Source organism: Patella vulgata, chromosome 7 (genome assembly GCF_932274485.2).
Source record: "Patella vulgata chromosome 7, xgPatVulg1.2, whole genome shotgun sequence".
Classification (NCBI taxonomy): Eukaryota; Metazoa; Mollusca; class Gastropoda; family Patellidae; genus Patella; species Patella vulgata.
In genome coordinates, this window is record NC_065885.2 from 42,954,047 (window position 1) to 42,976,127 (window position 22,081).

Consider the following 22,081-nt stretch of genomic DNA (forward strand, 5'->3'; position numbering starts at 1 on the left):
GGGTTGTCACATATTTATTCTTTTGTAGGTAATTAGGGGAATTTAAATGAGCTAAATAGCTAATATTTGGGACCTACAAATTGACACAAATGGGTTGCAATGCATATAATATGTTTTTACGCTAATTTCAAAGCAGTTATGTTTGGCGAAATACGCCAGAAGTCTCAATCGAATGGCAATCTCTAGCGCCTGGTTATTCCAGTCTACACTGATAGTATTTATTGCACATGCTCTCCAGATAAGAATATGGGGTCACCGTTTGACGTGACTTGTGGAATATGTCTAACCTCGTTCTTCCGAGTCGCTTGTTACAAATTGCGCTGAAATGCATCATGGTACACGATTCGTGTACCAATCGTAAATTTTTTATTTATTTAGATGTAATTAATGGAAATTGCTGAAATTCAATAGGCTTCTTTGTTTTACTAATTTAAATGATGCATATAAATTTCATGCAGATCGGTTGATAACTTTTGTCGTTAGAGCGTTCACAAGGTGCAACAAAGTGAAACAAGGGCCATAACTCCAGAAGAAATTAATGGAAATTGCTGAAATTCAACAGGCTTCTTCATTTCACTAATTTAAATGATGCATATCAATTTCATACAGATCGGTGGATAACTTAGAGCGTTCACAAGATTCAACAAAGTGAAACAAGGGCCATAAGTTTAGATGTAATTAAACGGAAATTGTTGAAATTCAACAGGCTTCTTTGTTTTACTAATTTAAATGATGCATATAAATTTCATATAGATCGGTTGATAACTTTTGTCGTTAGAGCATTCACAGGGTACAACAAAGTGAAACAAGGGCCATAACTCCAGAAGAAATTAACCGAAGTTATTGAAATTAAATAGGCTTCTTCATCTCACCAAAGCAAACAACATATATCAATTTCAAAACAATCAGATGATAAATGTAGTCTGTAGAGTGTTCATAAGAAATTGTGGACGATGGACAAACGAACGGGGGCGACGGCAATATACGACCACATTTCCATGTGGGCGTATAAAAATTCAATTGTTTAAAGTGGCAATTATATTACTATAAATAATATTGAAAAGTCAGTTCCACTAAAATTATGACTTTTCTCCGTCATAATGGTAAATAACAAGTAGAGAGAGAGAGAGAGAAATGGGGTTTAACTTCTACTCAACACAAACTAGGTCAATTCAGGGCTAACACATGGTTCAATTTTATTTCAATAATTCGCTGGTGCATAGGGGTCTTTAGCAGTGGGAGGAAACCGGAGGAGCCAGAGAAAAACCGCGCGGTTGGACTGGCGACCCTACACCTTGTCACGTACAACTGGGGATTTGAAACCACGTCAGTTGACTCAATGACAGACCTTGTGATACAGCGCGCATGTGCTAACCATTCAGCCATCCAACCCCCCTTTTTAAAATAGAACGCAAATATAGTCCCGTTGGCACCTGTGTATAAAGTAAATATAAATATAACTTTTAAAAAAAAATATTGCCCCAAATGACCGTCACTTCATCGCTATCGGCATTTGTGTCTTTGGATATATGGTGGGAACATCCCAAACTTAGAGTGCCTGACTACAGTTAGCAGTGGCAGTGCCTGAGAACAGGCCCTAACCTAATTAACCAACATTTTAATTCCTACATCAACGATTTTAGTCGAAAACACTGAATATGCGTTTAGAAAGTATTTATTTCTCTTCCATTTTCATATTGAATGAAATTTAATATTTTTTTTTAGCCGTTGTGTGTATGAAAGATGTCAAACACATTAGAGGCAAAGCACGAAATAGTCCACTAATTATTCAATATGGCAGAAGCGGCTTTATTTGCGAAGACAAATTTAGGAGTATCTAACCTTGTTTTGAAAGATAAACAGATTGCAAGTCTAAAGGCAGTTTACAATGATAAAGACTATATTGCAATATCACCTATTGCCACATATTAATTATATATCGCTTTTACCGGAGTAGCAGAAGTCGACATTTTGCTAACTTGACATATTTGTTTATATAAACCACGTGCTTCAGGAATAAATAGCAGTATATATACGCCATTGACAGTAGAAGTCGATAAGTCCCGCCCCAAAATGATCATGCAAGCCTTTTAAACGGACATCATTTAGCGCAGTGATGTATACTCGAGGTATGTAGTAGATCCATCGCTTTTGCAGTATGTGGTGGGAATTGTCATCTTCTTTTCAATGCGTCGAAAATAAAAATATATAGTTGAAATCTTTGACAATGTAATATTCCTCTATGTAGCTTGTATTAAATCCTAAAAGTTTTGACTCAATTTAGCTTTCCAAAGTCTTGAAATATTATCCGCACGTTTTGTGGTATCGTCTGTCGGGAAGCGTGTCCAAGATGGCGGCCAACATGCTTGATCTCGGCTGGAGTATACGTATTCTTTGCATCATAACATCAAAAAAAAAAAATATATAAATACCGGGTAGTTGATTCCTTCGACATTATCATATTGCACGATATGTCTGGCAGTAAATCATAAAAAATCTGATTCCACTTCACTCTCCATATCATAAAATTATCAGCCGTAAGTGACAACATGAAAGTATTGGAATAATGCCAAAGTAATTGACACGGTGTGAATTTTCACCTCTGACCTATTACGTAAATACCGGAATATCCTTTGTTGAAATGTATGTTTTTTATTCCATAATTACTGAATATAACATTCCTTTTCATTGGGTGTTTTATTTTTATTACTTAATCACCATTAATTTAAGAAATAAAAACAATAGAAATCAGTTGATTGATTGAACTGATTCGCACTCGTCAAAAATGAGTTAAACACTGTGCATAAATTTAAAGTCAATGGGATATTAAAGGAGCTAAATCGCTAATATTTGGGACCCAGAAATTGACACAATTGGGTTGAAACGCATATAATAATGTTGTGTGAATGTACATAAAATGATTTACACGCAATCGTTTCTGTTTTTACTATAATTTCAAATTAGTTATGTTTGGTGAAATACACCATAAGTCTCAATCGAATGGCAATCTCTAGCAGCTTGTTATTCCAGTCTACACCGATAGTATTTATTGCCCATGCTCTCCAGAGAAGAACATGGCATCACCGTTTGACATGACTTGTAGAATATGTCTAGCCTCGTTCTTCGAGTCCCTTGTTACAAATGGCGTTGAAATGCATTATGGTACACGATTCGTGTACCCATGATAAAATATTTATTTTGTCTTAAATATTGGATATCAGAACCCCACCTTTTCCTTGTAAGATCACATCAATGTTGATTTAAATTGACAAATAATTCGTGTTTTCAATGTCGAAGACTTTGGATGGTATTGAGTTAGAGACTTGCCTACTTTAACTTTAGCCTCTAGAGCGTCCACAAGATTTTTCAAAGTCATCAAGGGCCATAATTAGCGGAAAATCATTGAAAATAGGCTCCTTCGTCTTATGACCTTAAACACTGTTTATAAATTTAAAGTTAATCGAATATTAATTTTAGCCTCTAGAGCATCCACAAGCAGTTGTGAACACCGGATGGCCCGACAGACGGACGGGGGCAACGACAATATATAACCATATTTCAATGAGGGCGTATAAAAATTGCAATGAAATTGTCCTATATCTTCCATGTACCCTATGAACTGAGGCATTAACATAGTTATTGTGTTCACATGGATTCATAAGTTCAAAGGGGTTATTTCTTCCGACCCAATGAAAAATCCCTGCAAATGTGAATTAAATCTGTCAAGAACTTGGCTCTGCACACCATTCATAAGAACAAGCCAACAGTTGCCGTCCTCTGATGAACATCTACATCAAGTTTAAACATTCTACCTCAATTAAAAGCAGAGTTGTTATGTTCCAAAGTCTTGACCAATCAAATTGCTTATCGCTCTTTAGTCTAAGAAGAAAATCCTCATCATTGAACTTTGTCATGGTAATGATATAATGAATCTATACTCAGAGTTCCATCACTCTCACTTAATTAAAACCAAAGTTATCGTGCCCCAAAGCATCAACCAATCAGATTGCTTATCTCTGCTTATCGTAAGCAGACAATGTTTATCACCGAACACCATCAAGGCATTCACCTACACCAAGTTTAAACATTCTACCTCAATTAGAAGGAGAGTTATTGTGTTCCAAAGTCTCGGCCAATCAAATTGCTTATCGCTCTGCTTACCCTGAGCAGAAAATGCTTACTATCGAACTTAGTCAAGGTATTAATGTAATGAAACTATACACCAATTTTCATCACTCTCACTTAAAGTTAATTAGAACTAAAATTATCGTTTCCCAAAGCATCAACCAATCAAATTGCTTATCTCTGCTTACCCTAAGCAGAAAATGTTCATCGTCGAACTCCATCAAGGCATTGACCTAATAAACACCTACACCAAGTTTGAACATTCTAGCTCAATTAGAAGGAGAGTTATTGTGTCCCAAAAAGTGTGAGGGACAGACGGATAGACGGACAGACAGATGAGACCATTTTAATAGTCCTCTGCCTTCTTCGAAAGGATGGACGACGCACAAGAATGACAACAATATGCACCCACAATAAATGTGAAGCATTTTAAAAACGGATGCATTTTCTAATTTCTACATGGATTGGGTAAAAACACTCTGAGATACCTACTTGGACCAACTGAAAACAAAAAATTAACAAAAAAAAATTAATGTACTACACTTAAACTATTCAACATTAAGACATGAACTTGCATCTTTGCTAAATAAAAGCATACAAAATATTTAAATCCATTCTGTGAAACCTGTGTAAAGGTGAATAAACAAGTTCTTTTACTATTGATAAACTATATTTCTAAACAGATTTTATGTTCTAATCTCACTATTATATAAAGTAAATCTAGCTATCGGTACATGTACTTCTTGGCTACAAATACACACAGAAACATACCTGGGGCAACTTGCACACCAAATGGACTGTTTGGAATTTGTATACCAGCAAAGAAAACATTAACTGAGTGAAGACCAGGTTCATGAGGGATATACTCCACTAAGAAAGTGCCCTCTTTTCCTTCAACTGGTTTAATGCTGGGGCGGATCTTATCACGATGACCATGAGGGTCAAGTATAGCTACATCTATCTGACCTTTGCCAGCAGCTGTAAACAGAAATAGAAAAAAACAAATCAAATAAAATATTTATAATATAGAAATTTACTATAATACAGGTAAATCATTTAACTGATAAATATGTTTGAATTTATTAACTTTTGAAATTATGCATGCTTGTTCACATTAACAATACAATAAAAATCATATTTATCTGTTAAAACCATTTACCAGTATATGTATTTGATTTGTCAATGACAAATGACATGGTTAAAGGTACATATTAAATATTACATGTAATTTATTATGTATTTTTAGTAATGGAATAATTAAATTTACTACTCTAGAAAACTACCACATTGAAATCTATAATCACTAGTCTAGTAAAAAAAAAAACAAATACGGATTCTTAAAACTATCAAAACTAATGTTCTAAATGGAAAACAATAAAATCTGTGGAAATTGTTCATTGACAATAATGATCTCTAAACTAGGATGAAATCCTTAAGATACTAAGTTCTGACAAATAATAAATTCCAATACTAGATAAATAAATGGCATTCCAACATAAATAATCTATCTATCTAGTATACACATATGACATTTATTTTACTATGGTTTAAATTATATAATAATTATTATGATATGAGAGACTTAAATGTATTAGAGAAAAAAAGTTAGTTTTACATGAGGAATAGAGGAATGGTGAAAGTATTAAAAACATGTATCTTTACAAAGCCTTTTAGGACAATAGAATTCATTACAATACCAGATATGTTACATTGTAAAATTAAAAACTCAAATTTATTAAGATTTTTAACAAATGATTTCATGTATAACTTATCTTTAATTCCAAATTATAAATCTTCTTAATGCGATTTGCATTTATATGGATTAAATAGCAATAAAATAAATAAAGGCTTTGTAAAATTCAAATGTTAATGAAGTAAAATTGTAAAATTCTGGTTTGTTAGTAAGATTAAACCAGCAGCTGCAAGGCAGGATACGCCCACATTTTGCAAGAGATGGATAAAAAACAAGCTAAACAAAAAGCGATTTTTCGAACAATTAAGGGCCATAATTCAGCGAAGTTACGATTCGATATGCGCGAATAATATGGACAGGAACCAAGACCTGTGGGTTATAAAGATACATTTCAAGATTCATCAAAATCAGATCAAAATTTTGACTTTAGAGGGTTCACGACCTTGTCCACCATTTTGTCTGGCAGTTTTGGTCTGATTTTCATAAAATTCGAACTCAATACAGTGTAATGGTGATATATTCGAACATTTTTTAAATCAGATAATAATTGTGATCTCTAGAGGGACGAAAAGCTATAAATGCGACTTTTCGTACAATCAGGGGCCATAATTCAAAAAGTTACGATCCGATATGCGTGAATATCAAAAGGAACCAGTTCATAATTGCTGGGGTTTTTAAGACAGCATCGTCTTGCGTTCACACGTACTATAAGCCAAACAAGTTTAACTATTCTGACCTCTTCGGTCGGAGGTTAGAGTTAACTACGCATGGGTAGCTTCATATTCTTTATTCGGTTCACACACGCTTTCGATAACATTGGCACTCTCTGACCCCGATATTTTCACAGGAATGTAACTTACTGCGCATGCTCAAAGCAAGCTGGAGCCGGGGTTTTTAAACCAATCCGTTCACAGACGGTTAAGATGATCCAGTTTAAAGTAAAAAGCCTTCTCGAAGACAGGTCACAAGCTGGGGTTTTTAGACTAGTTTATTTGTCCCACATTTGCGTTCAGACGCTTAAGTTAAACTGGTTTAACGATCCCCGTTTTTTTTTAAACCAGTTCAACTTAAGCGTCTGAACGGGCTACAAGATCTTTGGGTTATAAACATGCATTTCAAGTTTGATCAAAATAGGATCAAAATTGTGACCTCTAGAGTGATTTTTCGTACAATCAGGGGCCATAATCCATGAAGTTATGGCCCAATTGTGGACGGACAAACAGACAGTGGCAACGACAATATACATCCACATGAAAATGTGGGCGTATAAAAAGATAGGTTGCCAGGCAACAAAACATACGCCCACAGCAGTTAAGTTGTTCGAGCAGTCAACATATTTTTTCTATTGTCGGTAATGAAACATTTATAATGCACTAAATTCTAATTAAGTGTAACAACTCATCAAGTAATTATCTGAAAATCAGTAGAAATTGTTTGGCTTTTAGTTCTGCCCCATGCTAACATTTAGTATACGAAACATTTAATTATCATGGATTTGGCTGTTCAAGTTATCAAAATTCATTGAAAATCAATATACTTGTTCGTCTCAAGACCTTAAACTCTGTTTATCAATCTAAAGTCAATCAGATGATAACTTTGGTCTGTAAAGCATCCACAAGATTTTTTAAAGTGATCAAGGGCCATAACTCTGGTAGTAATTATCGGAAATCATTGAAAATCAAATTATCGGAAATCATTGAAAATCACTGGGCTTCTTCGTCTCACGACCTTAAACACTGTGTATAAATTTAAAGTTAATCGGATATTAACTTTAGCCTCTAGAGCGTCCACAAGATTTTTCAAAGTGATCAAGGGCCGTAACTCAGAAATCGTTGAAAATCTATAGGATTCTTCGTATAAATTTAAAGTCAATCAGATATTAACTTTAGCCTCCAGAGCGTCCACAAGATATTTCAAAGTGATCCAAGGGACATAACTCTGGCAGTAATTATCGGATATCGTTGAAAATCAATAGGATCCTTTGTCTCATTACCTTAAATACTGTGTATAAGTCAAAAGTCAATCGGAGAACTTTAGCCCCTAGAGCGTCCACAAGATATTTCAAAGTGATTAAGGACCATAATTCTGAAAATCTATAGGCTTTCCTCGTCTCTTAGCTTAAACACTGTATAAATTTGAAGTCAATCGGATATTAACTTTATCCTCTAGAGCGTCCACAAGCAATTGTGGACGCCGGCCGGCCGGACGCGACGACAATATACGACCACATTTCAATGTGGGCATATAATAAGAATTCAAATTAGTATTTTATATATTATAATCCTCCTGTAAACGTAAGAGCGATAACAAATTTCTTTCTAAGACATAACACACATAATGTTTTTTTTGTTGTTTTTTTTTAGAAAATAGTCATTTCCATCCCTATTTTGATTACTAGTTTTAAATCACCATATACTCCCCAAACAAACAGAAAGCAAGATAAACTTAAATATTGACAAGAGATAGAAAAAAAAAATAATGTTGTAAAAATATGTAATACCGTTATATTCACCAAATATGGCAGCTAAAGAAAGAGTAAAAGATGATATTTTATTTTTAACTAAGATACAAAAATATACATAATTCACCCCCTTCCTTAGCTTTTAAGTACATGTTTTATGCTGTAAGAAAATTATGGTTAATATAAATAAAGCTACACCATACTTGAATAAAGGAAAAAAACAACTGAATTAGATCTCTCAATTAGTTTTAAGTTTAAGTTTACATCAGGAATTACAAAATAGCGAATTCAAGTATAGCAGCTTTTTTTTCTTTCTACAGGATTATAAGTTATCAAAAATAATAACCATTTAACACATCAGCACACACATTCTATTAAAAAACAACATAAAACCATGCCTGACATCGAAATAACCAGCAGCTGCCAGTCAAGATGCCCACATTTTGCAAAAGATGGACAGAGAACAAGCTAAAAACAAAAGCGATTTTTCGTAAAATCAGGGGCCATAATCCAGAAAGTTATGCTGTGAAATGCGCAAATATCGACAGGGACTGAGATCTTTGGGATATAAAGATATATTTTAAGTTATATCAAAATCAGATTTTTCGTACGATCAGGGGCCATAATCTAGGAAGTTACAGTCCGATATGCACAAATATCAAAAGGAACAAAGATCTTTGGGTAATAAACATGCATTTCAAGTTTTATCAAAATCAGATGAAAATTGTGACCTCTAAAGTGTCCACAAGCTAAAAACGTGATTTTTCATACAAGCAGGGGCCATAATCCATGAAGTTATGGTCCGATAAATGCCAATATCGAAATGAACCATGATCTTTGGGAGATGACCTATATTTCAAGTTTCGTCAAAATCGTATAAAAATTGTGACCTGTTGAGTGTCCACAAACAAATTGTGGACGGACAGACAGACGGATGGAAAGGGGCGACAACAATATATGGCCACATGAAAATGTGGGCGCATAAAAATACATTACTTTTAATGGTGTTACTTGAATGATTCAATTAGTCCACAAATAGAAATATTTCTTATACATGAATACACATTTGAAAGAAAAAAAAGACAGAAGGGGCTTCATTTAGGTAACAGTGTGAACAAAATTGAGAGAAATTAACGAATAAAGAACGCTGACAAAAGGAGGAGAAATCAAACTGTAATGTTAAAAGTGGTTTGCTATAATTATACCACTCTTCTGACTCACCACCATTGGCACCTGGCCCAGTCTTAGCACCAGGTCCAGCCCTAGAACTAGATTTGGCAGCAGATCCAGCTTTAGCAATTGGCACAGCTTTAGCGCCAGATGCTGAAATTAAGGCGAGACTGTGAATCAACTAGGAAGGAATCAAGAACGAAACTTAAGATCATCAAGATAAAATGTGGGTTGTTTAAAATAAAATGATATACATGATGTGAAATTGGAACTATTTTACTACTATAAACTATAATCTGTACTTGGAGGAAAAGTGTTCACAATTATCATACATGAAAAGTTTGCCACATTCTATGACCAACATCAGAGAAAATTAGTTACTCTCATAACATTTATTGTCTATTCTTTTCAAAACCTTCCAAACAGCATGCCACTCAAATGCAGATGAGTTGTAAAACCTTAACAGAAGAAATCAAATATAAAACAGCAGAATATCTGTCTTCATTTAATATTCTCAGGAAAGGTTATCGATATATTGTATTCAAGTATTTGGTAATATATTATTGTAATGTAATTATATTGTAATCAAGTATATGGTAATATATTACTGTACGTAAGATCAGTTTGAAACCATTTTCTATATGTATCAACCTACCTTGTCATTAATAACAGATGATTGCTACATTTACACATTTGGTTTGACACTGTATTTAAAGCAAAAATATGAACTATTTCCAAACAATGAATGTTTTTAAGCAATGGCACAATAAATGGACTACTTAATGTATTGGTGCCAATTGGTTAATTATTGTAAAACAAATCATACCGGTATATCTCCATCCTTAACAGTGCTTTGACAATAAATATGAATTTATCTTTAATTACAACCCTGCTGTAAAGATTTTGAAAAAGCAAGAAATTATCATTATACCTTTAGTATGAACTTCAAAATAAGTTCTCTTTGTAGCAATAACACCAGTTTTCTGTATACCAGGACCAGAGGCAGTCACCTTAGTGGCATCTCCAGCAGCACCCTCAACTTTCACAATGAAAGGACTCTTGGCAATTTCTTTGACGGCAAATTTAATAATGACTCTATATTCACCCTCCATACTAGGTGTGTAGACACATGAATATGTTAAATTTCTATCATTGTTGAATACACACTCACACTAATTCAATAAAATAAAATAAAGATATTACTATATATATTACAAATGAAACAAGAATAAAAGTCATTTCTTTTCCCACCAAAGTAGGAAAACTTTGAATCAGAACACACTAGTATTTTTATTTTTCTAATTATTATTATCATTTGTACCAAATGCATTTCAAATAATTTTGTTTTTAAAATCTGGCATATCTATCTTCGTTGATGTTGACTTCAACAGCACACTTAATTAACGACCTTCCTATGATATCAGGTTCTAATACAAATGGTGCTACTTACTGGTTCTTTCTGTCCTTTAGGATTAAGTACCATAACTTCAACAGCTCCTTTACCAGCACTAAAAGTTTCAATGGTAAAGCGGGCAGGGGCACCAACTTGGTTTCCCTTTGGCTCCAAACCAGGACCGTAAGCACGAACTCGAGCTGCATTGAGTTTAGGTCGGAGGGGAGCTCCTTGTTTAAGCTTAGCATTGGGGAATTGAGATAAATATGTCATCATACTCATCTCATCAACTTTTGGATTGACTAATTCATTGGGTTTGATTAACTGAAATAAATAAAAACATGCATTAAATCTGATTTATAATAAAACTTTAATTTCAATTTTTAGAATATTGAAGGATTTCAAATGGATCCTGTATTCATTTATTGTTTGTATTACATCACAAAGTGAGTATTTAAACAATCTACATATACATGTCATTCATTCTGATATTTTGAACCAACATGCCAAGTTATTTTTCATGTAAATACTCGTATGTCATTAATAAACAGAGTGTGTGCTTAACCATCTTTTATGAAGAATAAGTATTATCCATTAGACTAGAATGTTTATTACTTAATACTCAATTGACCCGGTGTGTTCCCACTTAGCCGGCATACTGTTAATCCTTTGATTGATCTTAAAACTATAGTCTGTTTAAAAGTAGTCACTCAAGAACTGTTCACTAGTGTTCAGCGTTAATGAGCTCTTAATCCCTCTTAATAAAATTTATTAACCAACTAATTAATGACATTTTGAACACAGTTCATGCCAGCGTTATGATTTCAAACATGAATTCAATTCACTATATTAATATAAATAGATGGTCAATCTGTGTCGAAATTATATTTATTTTAAAATGGCAAACGTTAAGGTTAATATTCGCTTTATCTCCAATAATCGAGGTGGCCGATATTTAATACACAATGGTTACAAGTTCAGTATAAAGTCAAGCAGACCAAATGCCGTCCATTGGAAATAAATTATATAATGCTATTTAATAAAAGTTAAATGTGTAAATTGTAATGCATTTTTATATGTGTAAATCATTTAATGTTATTTAATAAATATTAAATTTGTTAAAATCAATATATTTTTGTATGTGTAAGCTATTTAATGTTATTTAATAAAAGTTAAATTTGTTAAAATCAATACAGTTTTAGTCTTAAAAAAGATATGGACTATAGTTTATAACACCATTGTTCTAGGATCAACTCTGGATTAGCGGCAAAATTTGACATCAAAGTCTGCCGGCTAAGTGGGAACACCCCATTGACCCCTAGACTTTAATTCATTATCTACTACTACCACTGTCTCTCTCTAAGCCAATTAAAGGATTATCCATTAATCCAATATAATGCAGAGAACACAAAATAACACAAAGATAGGTTGCCAGGCAACGAAACATACGCCCACAGCAGCTAAATCGTCCGGGCAGTCAACAAGTGTTGTCGCATATTTTTTTTTTTTTTTTGGTAATGAAACATTTATAATAAACTAAAATCTGATTAAGAGTAACAACTCATGAAGTAATTATCAATCTGAAGTCAATCGGATGATAACTTTAGCCTCTAGGGCGTCGGATATTAACTTTGACCTCTAGCGCGTCCACAAGATTTTTCAAAGTGATCAAGGGCCATAACTCTGGCAGTAATTATCGGAAATCGCTGAAAATCAATAGGCTTCTTCGTCTCATGACCTTAAACACTGTGTATAGATTTAAAGTTAATTGGAAATTAACTTTGACCTCTAGAGCATCCACAAGATTTTTTTGAGGTGATCAAGGGCCATAACTCTGGCAGTAATTATCAGAAATCGCTGAAAATCAATAGGATTCTTCGTCTCATGACCTTAAACACTGTGTATAAATTTTTTAAGTGATCAAGGGCAATAACTCGGGGAAAAATAATTGAAAATCACTGAAAATCAATAGGATTCTTCGTCTCATGACCTTAAACACTGTGTATCAATTAAAAGTCAATCAGATATTAACTTGAGCCTCTAGAGTGTCCACAAGATTTTTCAAAGTGATCAAGGGCCATAACTCTGGTAGTAATTATCGAAAATCGCTTCTTCGTCTCATGCCCTTAACTCTTAACTGACCACGGCGACTTTTGTCGACACCTATAACGTTACCGTTAAGTACCCATGGCGACTTTTGTCAACAAAACTGGTTAGCCGAATGCAACGTTCCTAGCGTAATGAGAGTTATTTCCCTAATGAACAGACGACTTTATCTCATTTGTTTAATTCCTGTTTGACATTTTGACAGTTAAAAATCTTACTGTTTCTCCTTGAACCAGCGGCTGCCAGGCAGAATACGCCCAGCTAAAACGAAAGTGATTTTCCTACAATCAAGGGCCATAATTCAGGAAATTACAATTCAATAAGCACAAATATCGAAAGGAACCAAGATCTTTGGGTTATAAACTTACATTTCAAGTTTCAACAAAATCGGATAAAAATTGTGACCTCTATAGGGTCCACAACCTTGATATACCATATTTTTACGCTATATGAGAACGAAGATGGCCATTTTGTCTGTCAATTTTGGGCTGATTTTCACGAAATTCGAACTCAGCCGTCCTTAGGGTGTAACAGTGATATAATAATACGTTTTTTTAAATCGGATAAAAATTCTGACCTCTATAGGGTCCACAAGCTAAAAACGCGATTTTTCGAAATATCAGCGGCCATAATTCAGGAAGTTACAGTCTGATATGCACGAATATCGAAAGGAACCAAGATCTTTGGGTTATAAACTTACGTTTCAATTTCAACATAATGGAATAGAAATTGTGACCTCTATAGGGCCCACAACCTTGATATACCATATTTTTACGCTATTTGAGAACGAAGATGGCCATTTTGTCTGTCAGTTTTGGGCCAATTTTCACGAAATTCAAACTTAGTCGTCCTTAGGGTGTAACGGTGATATAATAATATGTTTTTTTAAATCGGATAAAAATTATGACCTCTATAGGGTCCACAAGCTAAAAACGCGATTTTTCGAACAATCTGGGGCCATAATTCAGGAAGTTACTGTCTGATATGAGCGAATATCGAAAGGAACCGAGATCTTTGGGTTATAAACCTACATTTCAAGTTTCAACAAAATCGGAGAGAAATTGTGACCTCTATAGGGTCCACAACCTTGATATATCATATTTTTACGCTATTTGAGAACGAAGATGGCCATTTTGTCTGTCAGTTTTGGGCCAATTTTCACGAAATTCAAAATTAGTCGACCTTAGGGTGTAACGGTGATATAATAATATGTTTTTTTAAATCGGATAAAATTATGACCTCTATAGGGTCCACAAGCTAAAAACGCGATTTTTCGAACAATTAGGGGCCATAATTCAGGAAGTTACGGTCTGATATGAAATGAAATGAAATGGAGTTTAACGTCCTACTGTTCTGCTCCTAACCTGGGCTAATGAAGACGGGCATACGCCATACAGTGTGCTATGAGGGAAATTTTGCCCGGACAGCGGCACTACGGCCTACTCTTATATCGAATTCCAACTGCCAAGGGATCTTTTACGTGCACGCCAATGTGTACACGGGACCTCGGTTTTTCGTCCCATCCAAACGACTAGACAGCTTTCCTTGTCAGCCCCTCCGTCCTGCATCACTGACAAGGGAGAACCACGCCGGAAAATCTGGATGAACTTTCTCGGCCAATGCAGGGATCGAACACCCGACCTCCAGGCTAGCAAGCTAGCGTCTTACCCACTTAGCCACGTGATCCCCCTGTCTGATATGAGCGTATATCGAAAGGAACCGAGATCTTTGGGTTATAAACCTACATTTCAAGTTTCAACAAAATCGGATAGAAATTGTGACCTCTATAGGGTCCACAACCTTGATATATCATATTTTTATGCTATTTGAGAACGAAGGGTGGCCATTTTGTCTGTCAGTTTTGGGCCGCTTTTCACGAAATTCGAACTTAGTCGTCCTTAGGGTGTAACTGTGATTTAATAATATGTTTTTTTAAATCGGATAAAAATTATGACCTCTATAGGGTCCACAAGCTAAAAACGTGATTTTTCGTACAATCAGGGGCCATAATTCAGGAAATTACGTTCCGATATGCACGAATATCGAAAGGAACCGAGATCTTTGGGTTATAAGCATACATTTCAAGTTTCAACCAAATCGGATAAAAATTGTGACCTATACAGTGTTCACAAGCTAAAAACGTGATTTTTCGTACAATCAGGGGCCATAATACACTAGGGACCGGGTATCATTCGGATTTGATGAAAAAAGGAAAGAAACTGAGCTTACCATCTATAATCTAATACACATATTCAGTTAATAGATTGCCATGCAGAAAGTATTAAATACCATGAAGATCCATCAAATAACGCCTGTTTGTGCTACCGTTTAGTTTAAGAAACACCATTTACTTTTGACATCGGTCATCTAGTTTATGACCATTTAGTTTAGTTTTGATATTGGTCATCCAGTTTATGGCCATTTAGTTTCATAAACTAGACAACCAATGTCAAACTAAACGGTTACCCAAACTGGGCGGTTTTGATGAATCTTGATGGTATTTAACACTTTCTGCATGGCAATCTATTAACTGAATATATGTATTAGATTATAGATGGTAAGCTCAGTTTCTTTCGTTTTTTCATCAAATCTGAATGATACCCGGTCCCTAGTGATACATGAAGTTACGGTCCGATACATGCCAATATCGAAAGGAACCGAGATCTTAGGGTGATAAACCTATATTTCAAGTTTCATTGAAATCGGATAAAAATTGTGACCTGTAGACTGTTTACAAACAATTGTGGACGGACGGACGGACAGGGGCGACAACAATATACGTCCACATGAAAATGTGGGCGTATAAAAATGATAATAAAACGTTGATATGTCTAGACCTATTCGGTAACGTTCTCCTAATGACCGATTACCATCCTTATTGAATGACAGTGATTCACATTTTATCTGTAGTGTAGATTTTTACAGTTTTGCATTAGGCCTAGAATGTGATAGAAGTAGGCTTAGTTAATCAACAAATTTCTATTACGCCTACGGTACTTAAATAAGCTTAAATTAAAAGAGATTCATGATGAATAATTTTTCATTCACAACAGCTGAACAAAAAAATAGAAATAACCATTATATACATGATTTTTGCATGAAATGTCTAAATTAATTTTTTGTATAAATTTATCTTTATGAAAATGGCATTAAATTTAGATTATTTCATCCATTTACATGAAGGGTCTATCTACAGTTGTTTATTAATGATATGACTTTAAAATGCATATCTATATTTTTAATACTATTGAGCATTATGACGTGGGTTTTTATGACGTTATGACGTCAAACCTCTGGGTCGTTTACGAGTTAAACACTGTGTATAAATTTAAAGTCAATCCGATATTAACTTTAGCCTCTAGAGCGTCCACAAGATTTTTCAAAGTGATCAAGGGTCATAACTCTGGCAGTAATAATCGGAAAATCGCTGTGTATAAATTTAAAGTCAATCGGATATAAACTTTAGCCTTTAGAGCGGGGCCATACTATATACCGGAAAACACCAGAAAACAATCGTTGAAAATCAATAGGCTTCTTCGTCTCATGACGTTAAACACTGTGTATAAATTCAAAGTCTATCGGATATTAACTTTAGCCTATAGAGCGTCCACAAGCAATTGTCAAACTATTTTTATCCTCATTTGAATGTCCTAAAAATGTTGAACAAATCACTGAATTTAACTTAGTTTGCTGAACATTTTTATTTTTTTTTCGTAGTAAGTTGTATCTGGGTCATCTTCTTCTCCGTTTAAAATCCCAGAAAAAACACTTTCCCGAACACTATTGAGATTAATATTCACATCTTAAATATCCTTTGATAAAAATCCTACAAATTCTGATTCGGAGTCACTTTCCATAGTGAAGAAATTATTAAAAGAGTGAGCGCTGGGATATTACTATTCGACGAAGAGTGGCTGCCATTTTTGGTACGTCGTATATCACGTATATCTTCTGTTTCATATCTCAGAAAAATCACTTTCCCCCGAACATTTGTCATTACTGAGATTAATATTCACATGTAAATATCCTTTGATAATTCCGAATCTGAATCACTTTCCATACCGCAGAAATTATTAGATGAACGAGCGTGAAAATTTTAAACCGGCATACATAATGGCGCCCTATGACACAAATTTTCTCGAGAGTTCACGACCTTATAACCCCTAAACCATTGATGTGACGTATAGGTTTTATGGTTTCAATTATTAGTTCAAACTATACGCTTATTGGATAACTACTTTTGAAAAGCCGATCGTCTTTTTTTATAACTTTATTGATCAATAAAACAGTACATCAAAGATAGGTTGCCAGACAGCAGCTAAATTGTCCGGGCAGTCAACAAGTGTTGTCGCATATTTTTACTTTTTTCGGTAATGAAACATTTATAATTTATAATAGTAATTATCATAGAACCATTAGAATTTGTTTGTTTTTTATAAAGTTCTGCCCCATGCTAACGTTTAGTATACAAAACTTTAAATATCATGGATTTAGCTGTTCAAGTCATAAAAAATCATTGAATATCAATATATTTGTTCGTCTTAAACTCTGTGTATCAATCTGAAGTCAATCGGGTGATAATTTTAGCCTCTAGAGTGTCACAAGATTTTTCAAAGAGATCAAGAGCCATAACTTTGGCAGTAATTATCGGAAATCGTTGAAAATCAATAGGATTCTTCGTCTCATTACCCCAAACACTGTGTATAAATTTAAATTCAATCGGATATTAATTTTAGCCTCTAGAGCGTCCGGACAGACGGGGGCGACGACAATATACGACCACATTTCAATGTGGGCGTATAAAAAGGCCAGCAGCAGCCGTTGATGGACAAATTATCTCACGAGTTTACAACCTTTATAACCCCTAAACCTTTGATGTGGCCTACAAATTTTATGATTCCAGTAATTAGTTCAAACTATACATTTATTGAATAATTACTTTTGGGAAGAAGCTAATTGGCCCTTTTTGATAACTTTCTTGATCAATAAAACTTTACATCAAAGAGGCTGACAACAGTGGTTGTTAGGAAAAGTGACAAGACATTAGGTAGTCGACAGGTGGCGTAAGTCGGTGAAATTCAGTAGCTAATTAGGTCGACGCCTGGCGAAAGTAGGACCGAATGAGTTAATTAATATTAAAAGGTATAAAAAGATTATCCTTTTTAATATTTCATTTATATGTTTAAACGTTATTTATGTAATGGTAACATTAATGATAAGAAGGAATGCATTCGGAACATTATTGGTGCTAACTGTTCTTTCCCTTTATCTGATTTATCAAGTGAAAAACAACATAGTACAGTATGGAATGGAATGTAAGACATTGTAGAAACCTTTGTGGAGTTGGCACATAGTTGATAATACTGCATTGCAGAAGCCACTCAGGTAGCGATAGCTTAGAAAAAATTACAGATAGCTCTCTAAGTGTGCCTGCTATTTTAGGCAAGCCATAATGTGTGTAGTTAGCTGTGCAGGTTATTTCTAGTTCTGACTGATAAAATTTATGTCAGGTTTTCAAGATGTACAGGTTCACATCAAATAATAAATAAATAATAAATAGATATATATTTATGTATGTATCAAAATTCATTGAAACTTGTACTGCATATGGATGGCTATAACACACATAATTTGATTTATATTTCATTTAAAATAAATTAAAACAGTAAGTAAATTGATTAGTAAGATGATGGGAGTAACATGCAACTACCATATAGGTGGGGTTTCTAATTGAATAACCTAATTAACTGTATGTATGGTATCTTGTAACTTACAGTATTTGAACAACTGTATAAACGAATGGTTTAACATAGTCCAGGTAGAAGTATATTAATAACATTACCTATTGAACTAATAATATAAAACATATGTGTTTGCTGTGATAAATTAGTTTTGTATTAGCATCATGTTTTAATAAATACATGTTACAGCAAGATAAAATCTGTATTATCAAACCAATAACCCAACCTTAAGTGTCAAGTGTACCAATAATCAATATGCCTTGTGATAATTTAAAATAATTTAGTGTGGAAGGTAAGATCATCAATCATTTCATCAAGATATTGGTAACTGTGTCAGGGTTACATAATTGTATATCATTTCTTTACTAAAATGTATGTGATTGAAGTGAATGCAGAAAGATTATTTAAATATAAACATGTCTAGATAGTAATTAATTCTCCATTGCTAGATCATACTAGGCTTTCTGTAGATAAACCTTAAACAAAACCTCTATACTAGTATTTTTGTCATTTGAAATACCCTATAGGTAACTGGAAGGGACCTTGATAAAAGTTGGGTTTTTTTTTTAATATTTTAATGGGTACAGGTACATGTACATGTTTGTAGGTAAGTGGTGATTGGAGAATAGAAAGGTAAATAAAAGTGCTTTGTCAGTTAAATATTTTTGTCTACAATCTTATAGATACATACTGGATATTTGCCAAAACAATATCAGATTTCTTGGCACACATCAGAACTCAGACTAGTAATTATTTTCCCTTATTTCATGATGGACTTACATAGTGCGAGTTATAAATAGATAATTTTTCCCTTAAATTTTTTTTCTCCCCTCTTCCTGCATTTTTTGGTTAACTTTTTGGTCTAGAATTGGAGAAAAGGGATCAAATTTGCAATTTCATAGCAGTTTTGGGTAATACTGATGATATTACAGCGGAGGGATAGGGGGTGTAAAGTGTCTTTCTGCAGAGCAATTATTGTGTCGGAAGTGAGATTTTCACTCCAGTCAACTTCAAATCCCCGTAGCACAAAATCTAAACGGTCAACCCCCTACAAAATTATGATGAAGAGATTACCAATCTAAATGCAATTTTGAACAGACAAGTTATTAGTGGGGTTATACATGTATGCGAAGAGTGAACAACTTACAATTTCTTAAACATATCATTGGGTCATTCCATGTCAAGTGGACCAAATTTCAGTTATTGGGAACATGACCCCCTCCCAAAAAATTATGAAAAATATATGTTATAGTACATGGACTGAAACATACATTATGCAAGAGCTAAATCTGCCTATTGCAGGTCTTTCATTAGGCCTGAAATGTTATCTAAATTATTAATTAGACATTAATTAACTTACCCAGACCATAATCAACTCTCGACGGCATCGCTAGCCTGAGATGTTTATTGAATTACGTTCCGTTTTGCTGTTCGATTTCCATTCATAATTAAATCAAAAGATAGGCTGCCAGGCAACGAAACATACGCCCACAGCAGCTATATCGTCCGGATAGTCAACAAGAGTTGTCGCATATTTTTACTTTTTTTCGGTAATGAAACATTTATAATACATTAAAATCTGATTAAGAGCAACAACTCATTAAGTAATTATCAGAAAACCATTAGAATTTGTTCGTTTTTTTATAAAGTTCTTCCCCATGCTAACGTTTAGAATACGAAACTTTTAACATCATGGATTTATAGCTGTTCAAGTCATAAAGATTGATTGAAAATCAATATACTTGTTTGTCTCAAGACCTTAAACACTGTGTATCAACTTAAAGTCAATCGGATATTAACTTTGACCTCTAGAGCGTCCACAATCGGATGATAACTTTAGCCTCTAGGGCGTCGGATATTAACTTTGACCTCTAGAGTGTCCACAAGATTTTTTCAAAGTGATCAAGGGCCATAACTCTGGCAGTAAATATCAGAAATCGCTGAAAATCAATAGACTTCTTCGTCTCATGACCTTAAATACTGTGTATAAATTTAAAGTCAATCAGATATAAACTTTAGCCGTTAGAGCAGTGCCATACTATATACCGGAAAACACCATTTTATACTGAATACCGGAAAACACCATTTTATACTGAATACCGGAAAAACACTAAATACCGGAAAACATCCTTAATACTGGAAAACATCCTTAATACCGGAAAACATCCTAAATAGGTAACCCAGAGCCTGGTCCTCTGTGTGCGGTTTTGGACCAAGTGATCGCCGATGAAGGTCAAGGTCATTACGATGTTTGATTTACAAATAGCCCCCCCCCCCCCAAAAAATCAAAAAAAATCCGATTTTTTTTCTCCAAAATTTTGTTGATGCTTATTATGTTTTGAATGTTTTAAAAGACGCAATCAGTCTACCTCCATCATTGACCATATTTTATTTTGTATTTTAATTTTCAGTAAATTTCAGTAGATTTCAGTGTTTCAGTAGATTAAACACGCCATTGGAGGGCCCCATTATATGCCGGTTGCGCCGGTCTCCTGATTCTTACAAGTAACGCTGGCATCAGGGTGGTACGAATTAGTGGAAGGCACGACTAGGCCAACTCCTCCCTAGGTAACAAAAAATCGCATCATAAAACAGCAAGTATCATCAAAAGCGAGTTAATAAATCCCTGAATAGTTCGAGTTGAAGTTCCAGGTTTAACCGCTATGTGTCCTAATCACCAAACGAAATGGATGCCACACAATTCTCGGACAGGCTGTAATCTGAAAAGTGTCTATCCTTTCCAAGAGCTATCCATCTCGTTGTTTCTGAGCTTACTTTCATTCCAGGGTCAAATATAATCACTTGAACCATAATAATATTCAACATATTCCATCATATTCCGAGGGCCGCACACAGGATTTTTTTCTGGATTACTTTTCGAGCTTTTTTCCCCAACTTGTTGACCAGTTTTCCTTGAGAAAACCCCAACTTTCGCCCGATTGTCCATGAGAAAACTACATATTCTATCTTACTGCATTGACGGGAAGTGGTAAGCTGGACGTCTGTGAAAAGGGTTGATCGATAAATTTTCAAGAAAGCAATTGTTGTTTTTTTTTGTGAAATAGAGGACTCTAGCCGATGAGGCTACTTCCCCCCTCCCCCCCGAGAACCTCAGGCAACCAATTTGTTTTATGTACTACTATCGTAATAAAACATTACTATCTTAACCACTTCCTGGTGGCTGAAGACTTACACCGAATGCGTATTCGGAAAAAAATGTCCCCGAGAAAATGTTTTTTCCGACAATCGATATTCGAGATGTCTTCTGTTGCACAAATTATGCTGCACTGTGTAAGAACTTGCATCCTTTGATCTGAAGATTGTAGATGGAAAAGTATCATTTGCACTATTTCAAAGTAAACCTGCATTTTCGTATATCATCCCGTAATTTG

General features: G+C 34.4%; 1 protein-coding gene across 1 annotated transcript in view; it reads right to left on the reverse strand.

Annotated features, from left to right (window-relative positions):
- The window catches only part of LOC126827968 (filamin-B), a 115,308-nt gene that overhangs the window by 31,874 nt on the left and 61,353 nt on the right, over positions 1-22,081 (reverse strand). Inside the window, exons 5-8 of the mRNA XM_050557550.2 lie at positions 10,900-11,166; positions 10,381-10,621; positions 9,501-9,602; positions 4,897-5,103 (exon numbers count right to left, since the gene is read on the reverse strand). Of these exons, the coding sequence (XP_050413507.1) occupies positions 4,897-5,103; positions 9,501-9,602; positions 10,381-10,621; positions 10,900-11,166 (817 nt within the window). The remainder of the gene's footprint in view (positions 1-4,896; positions 5,104-9,500; positions 9,603-10,380; positions 10,622-10,899; positions 11,167-22,081) is intronic.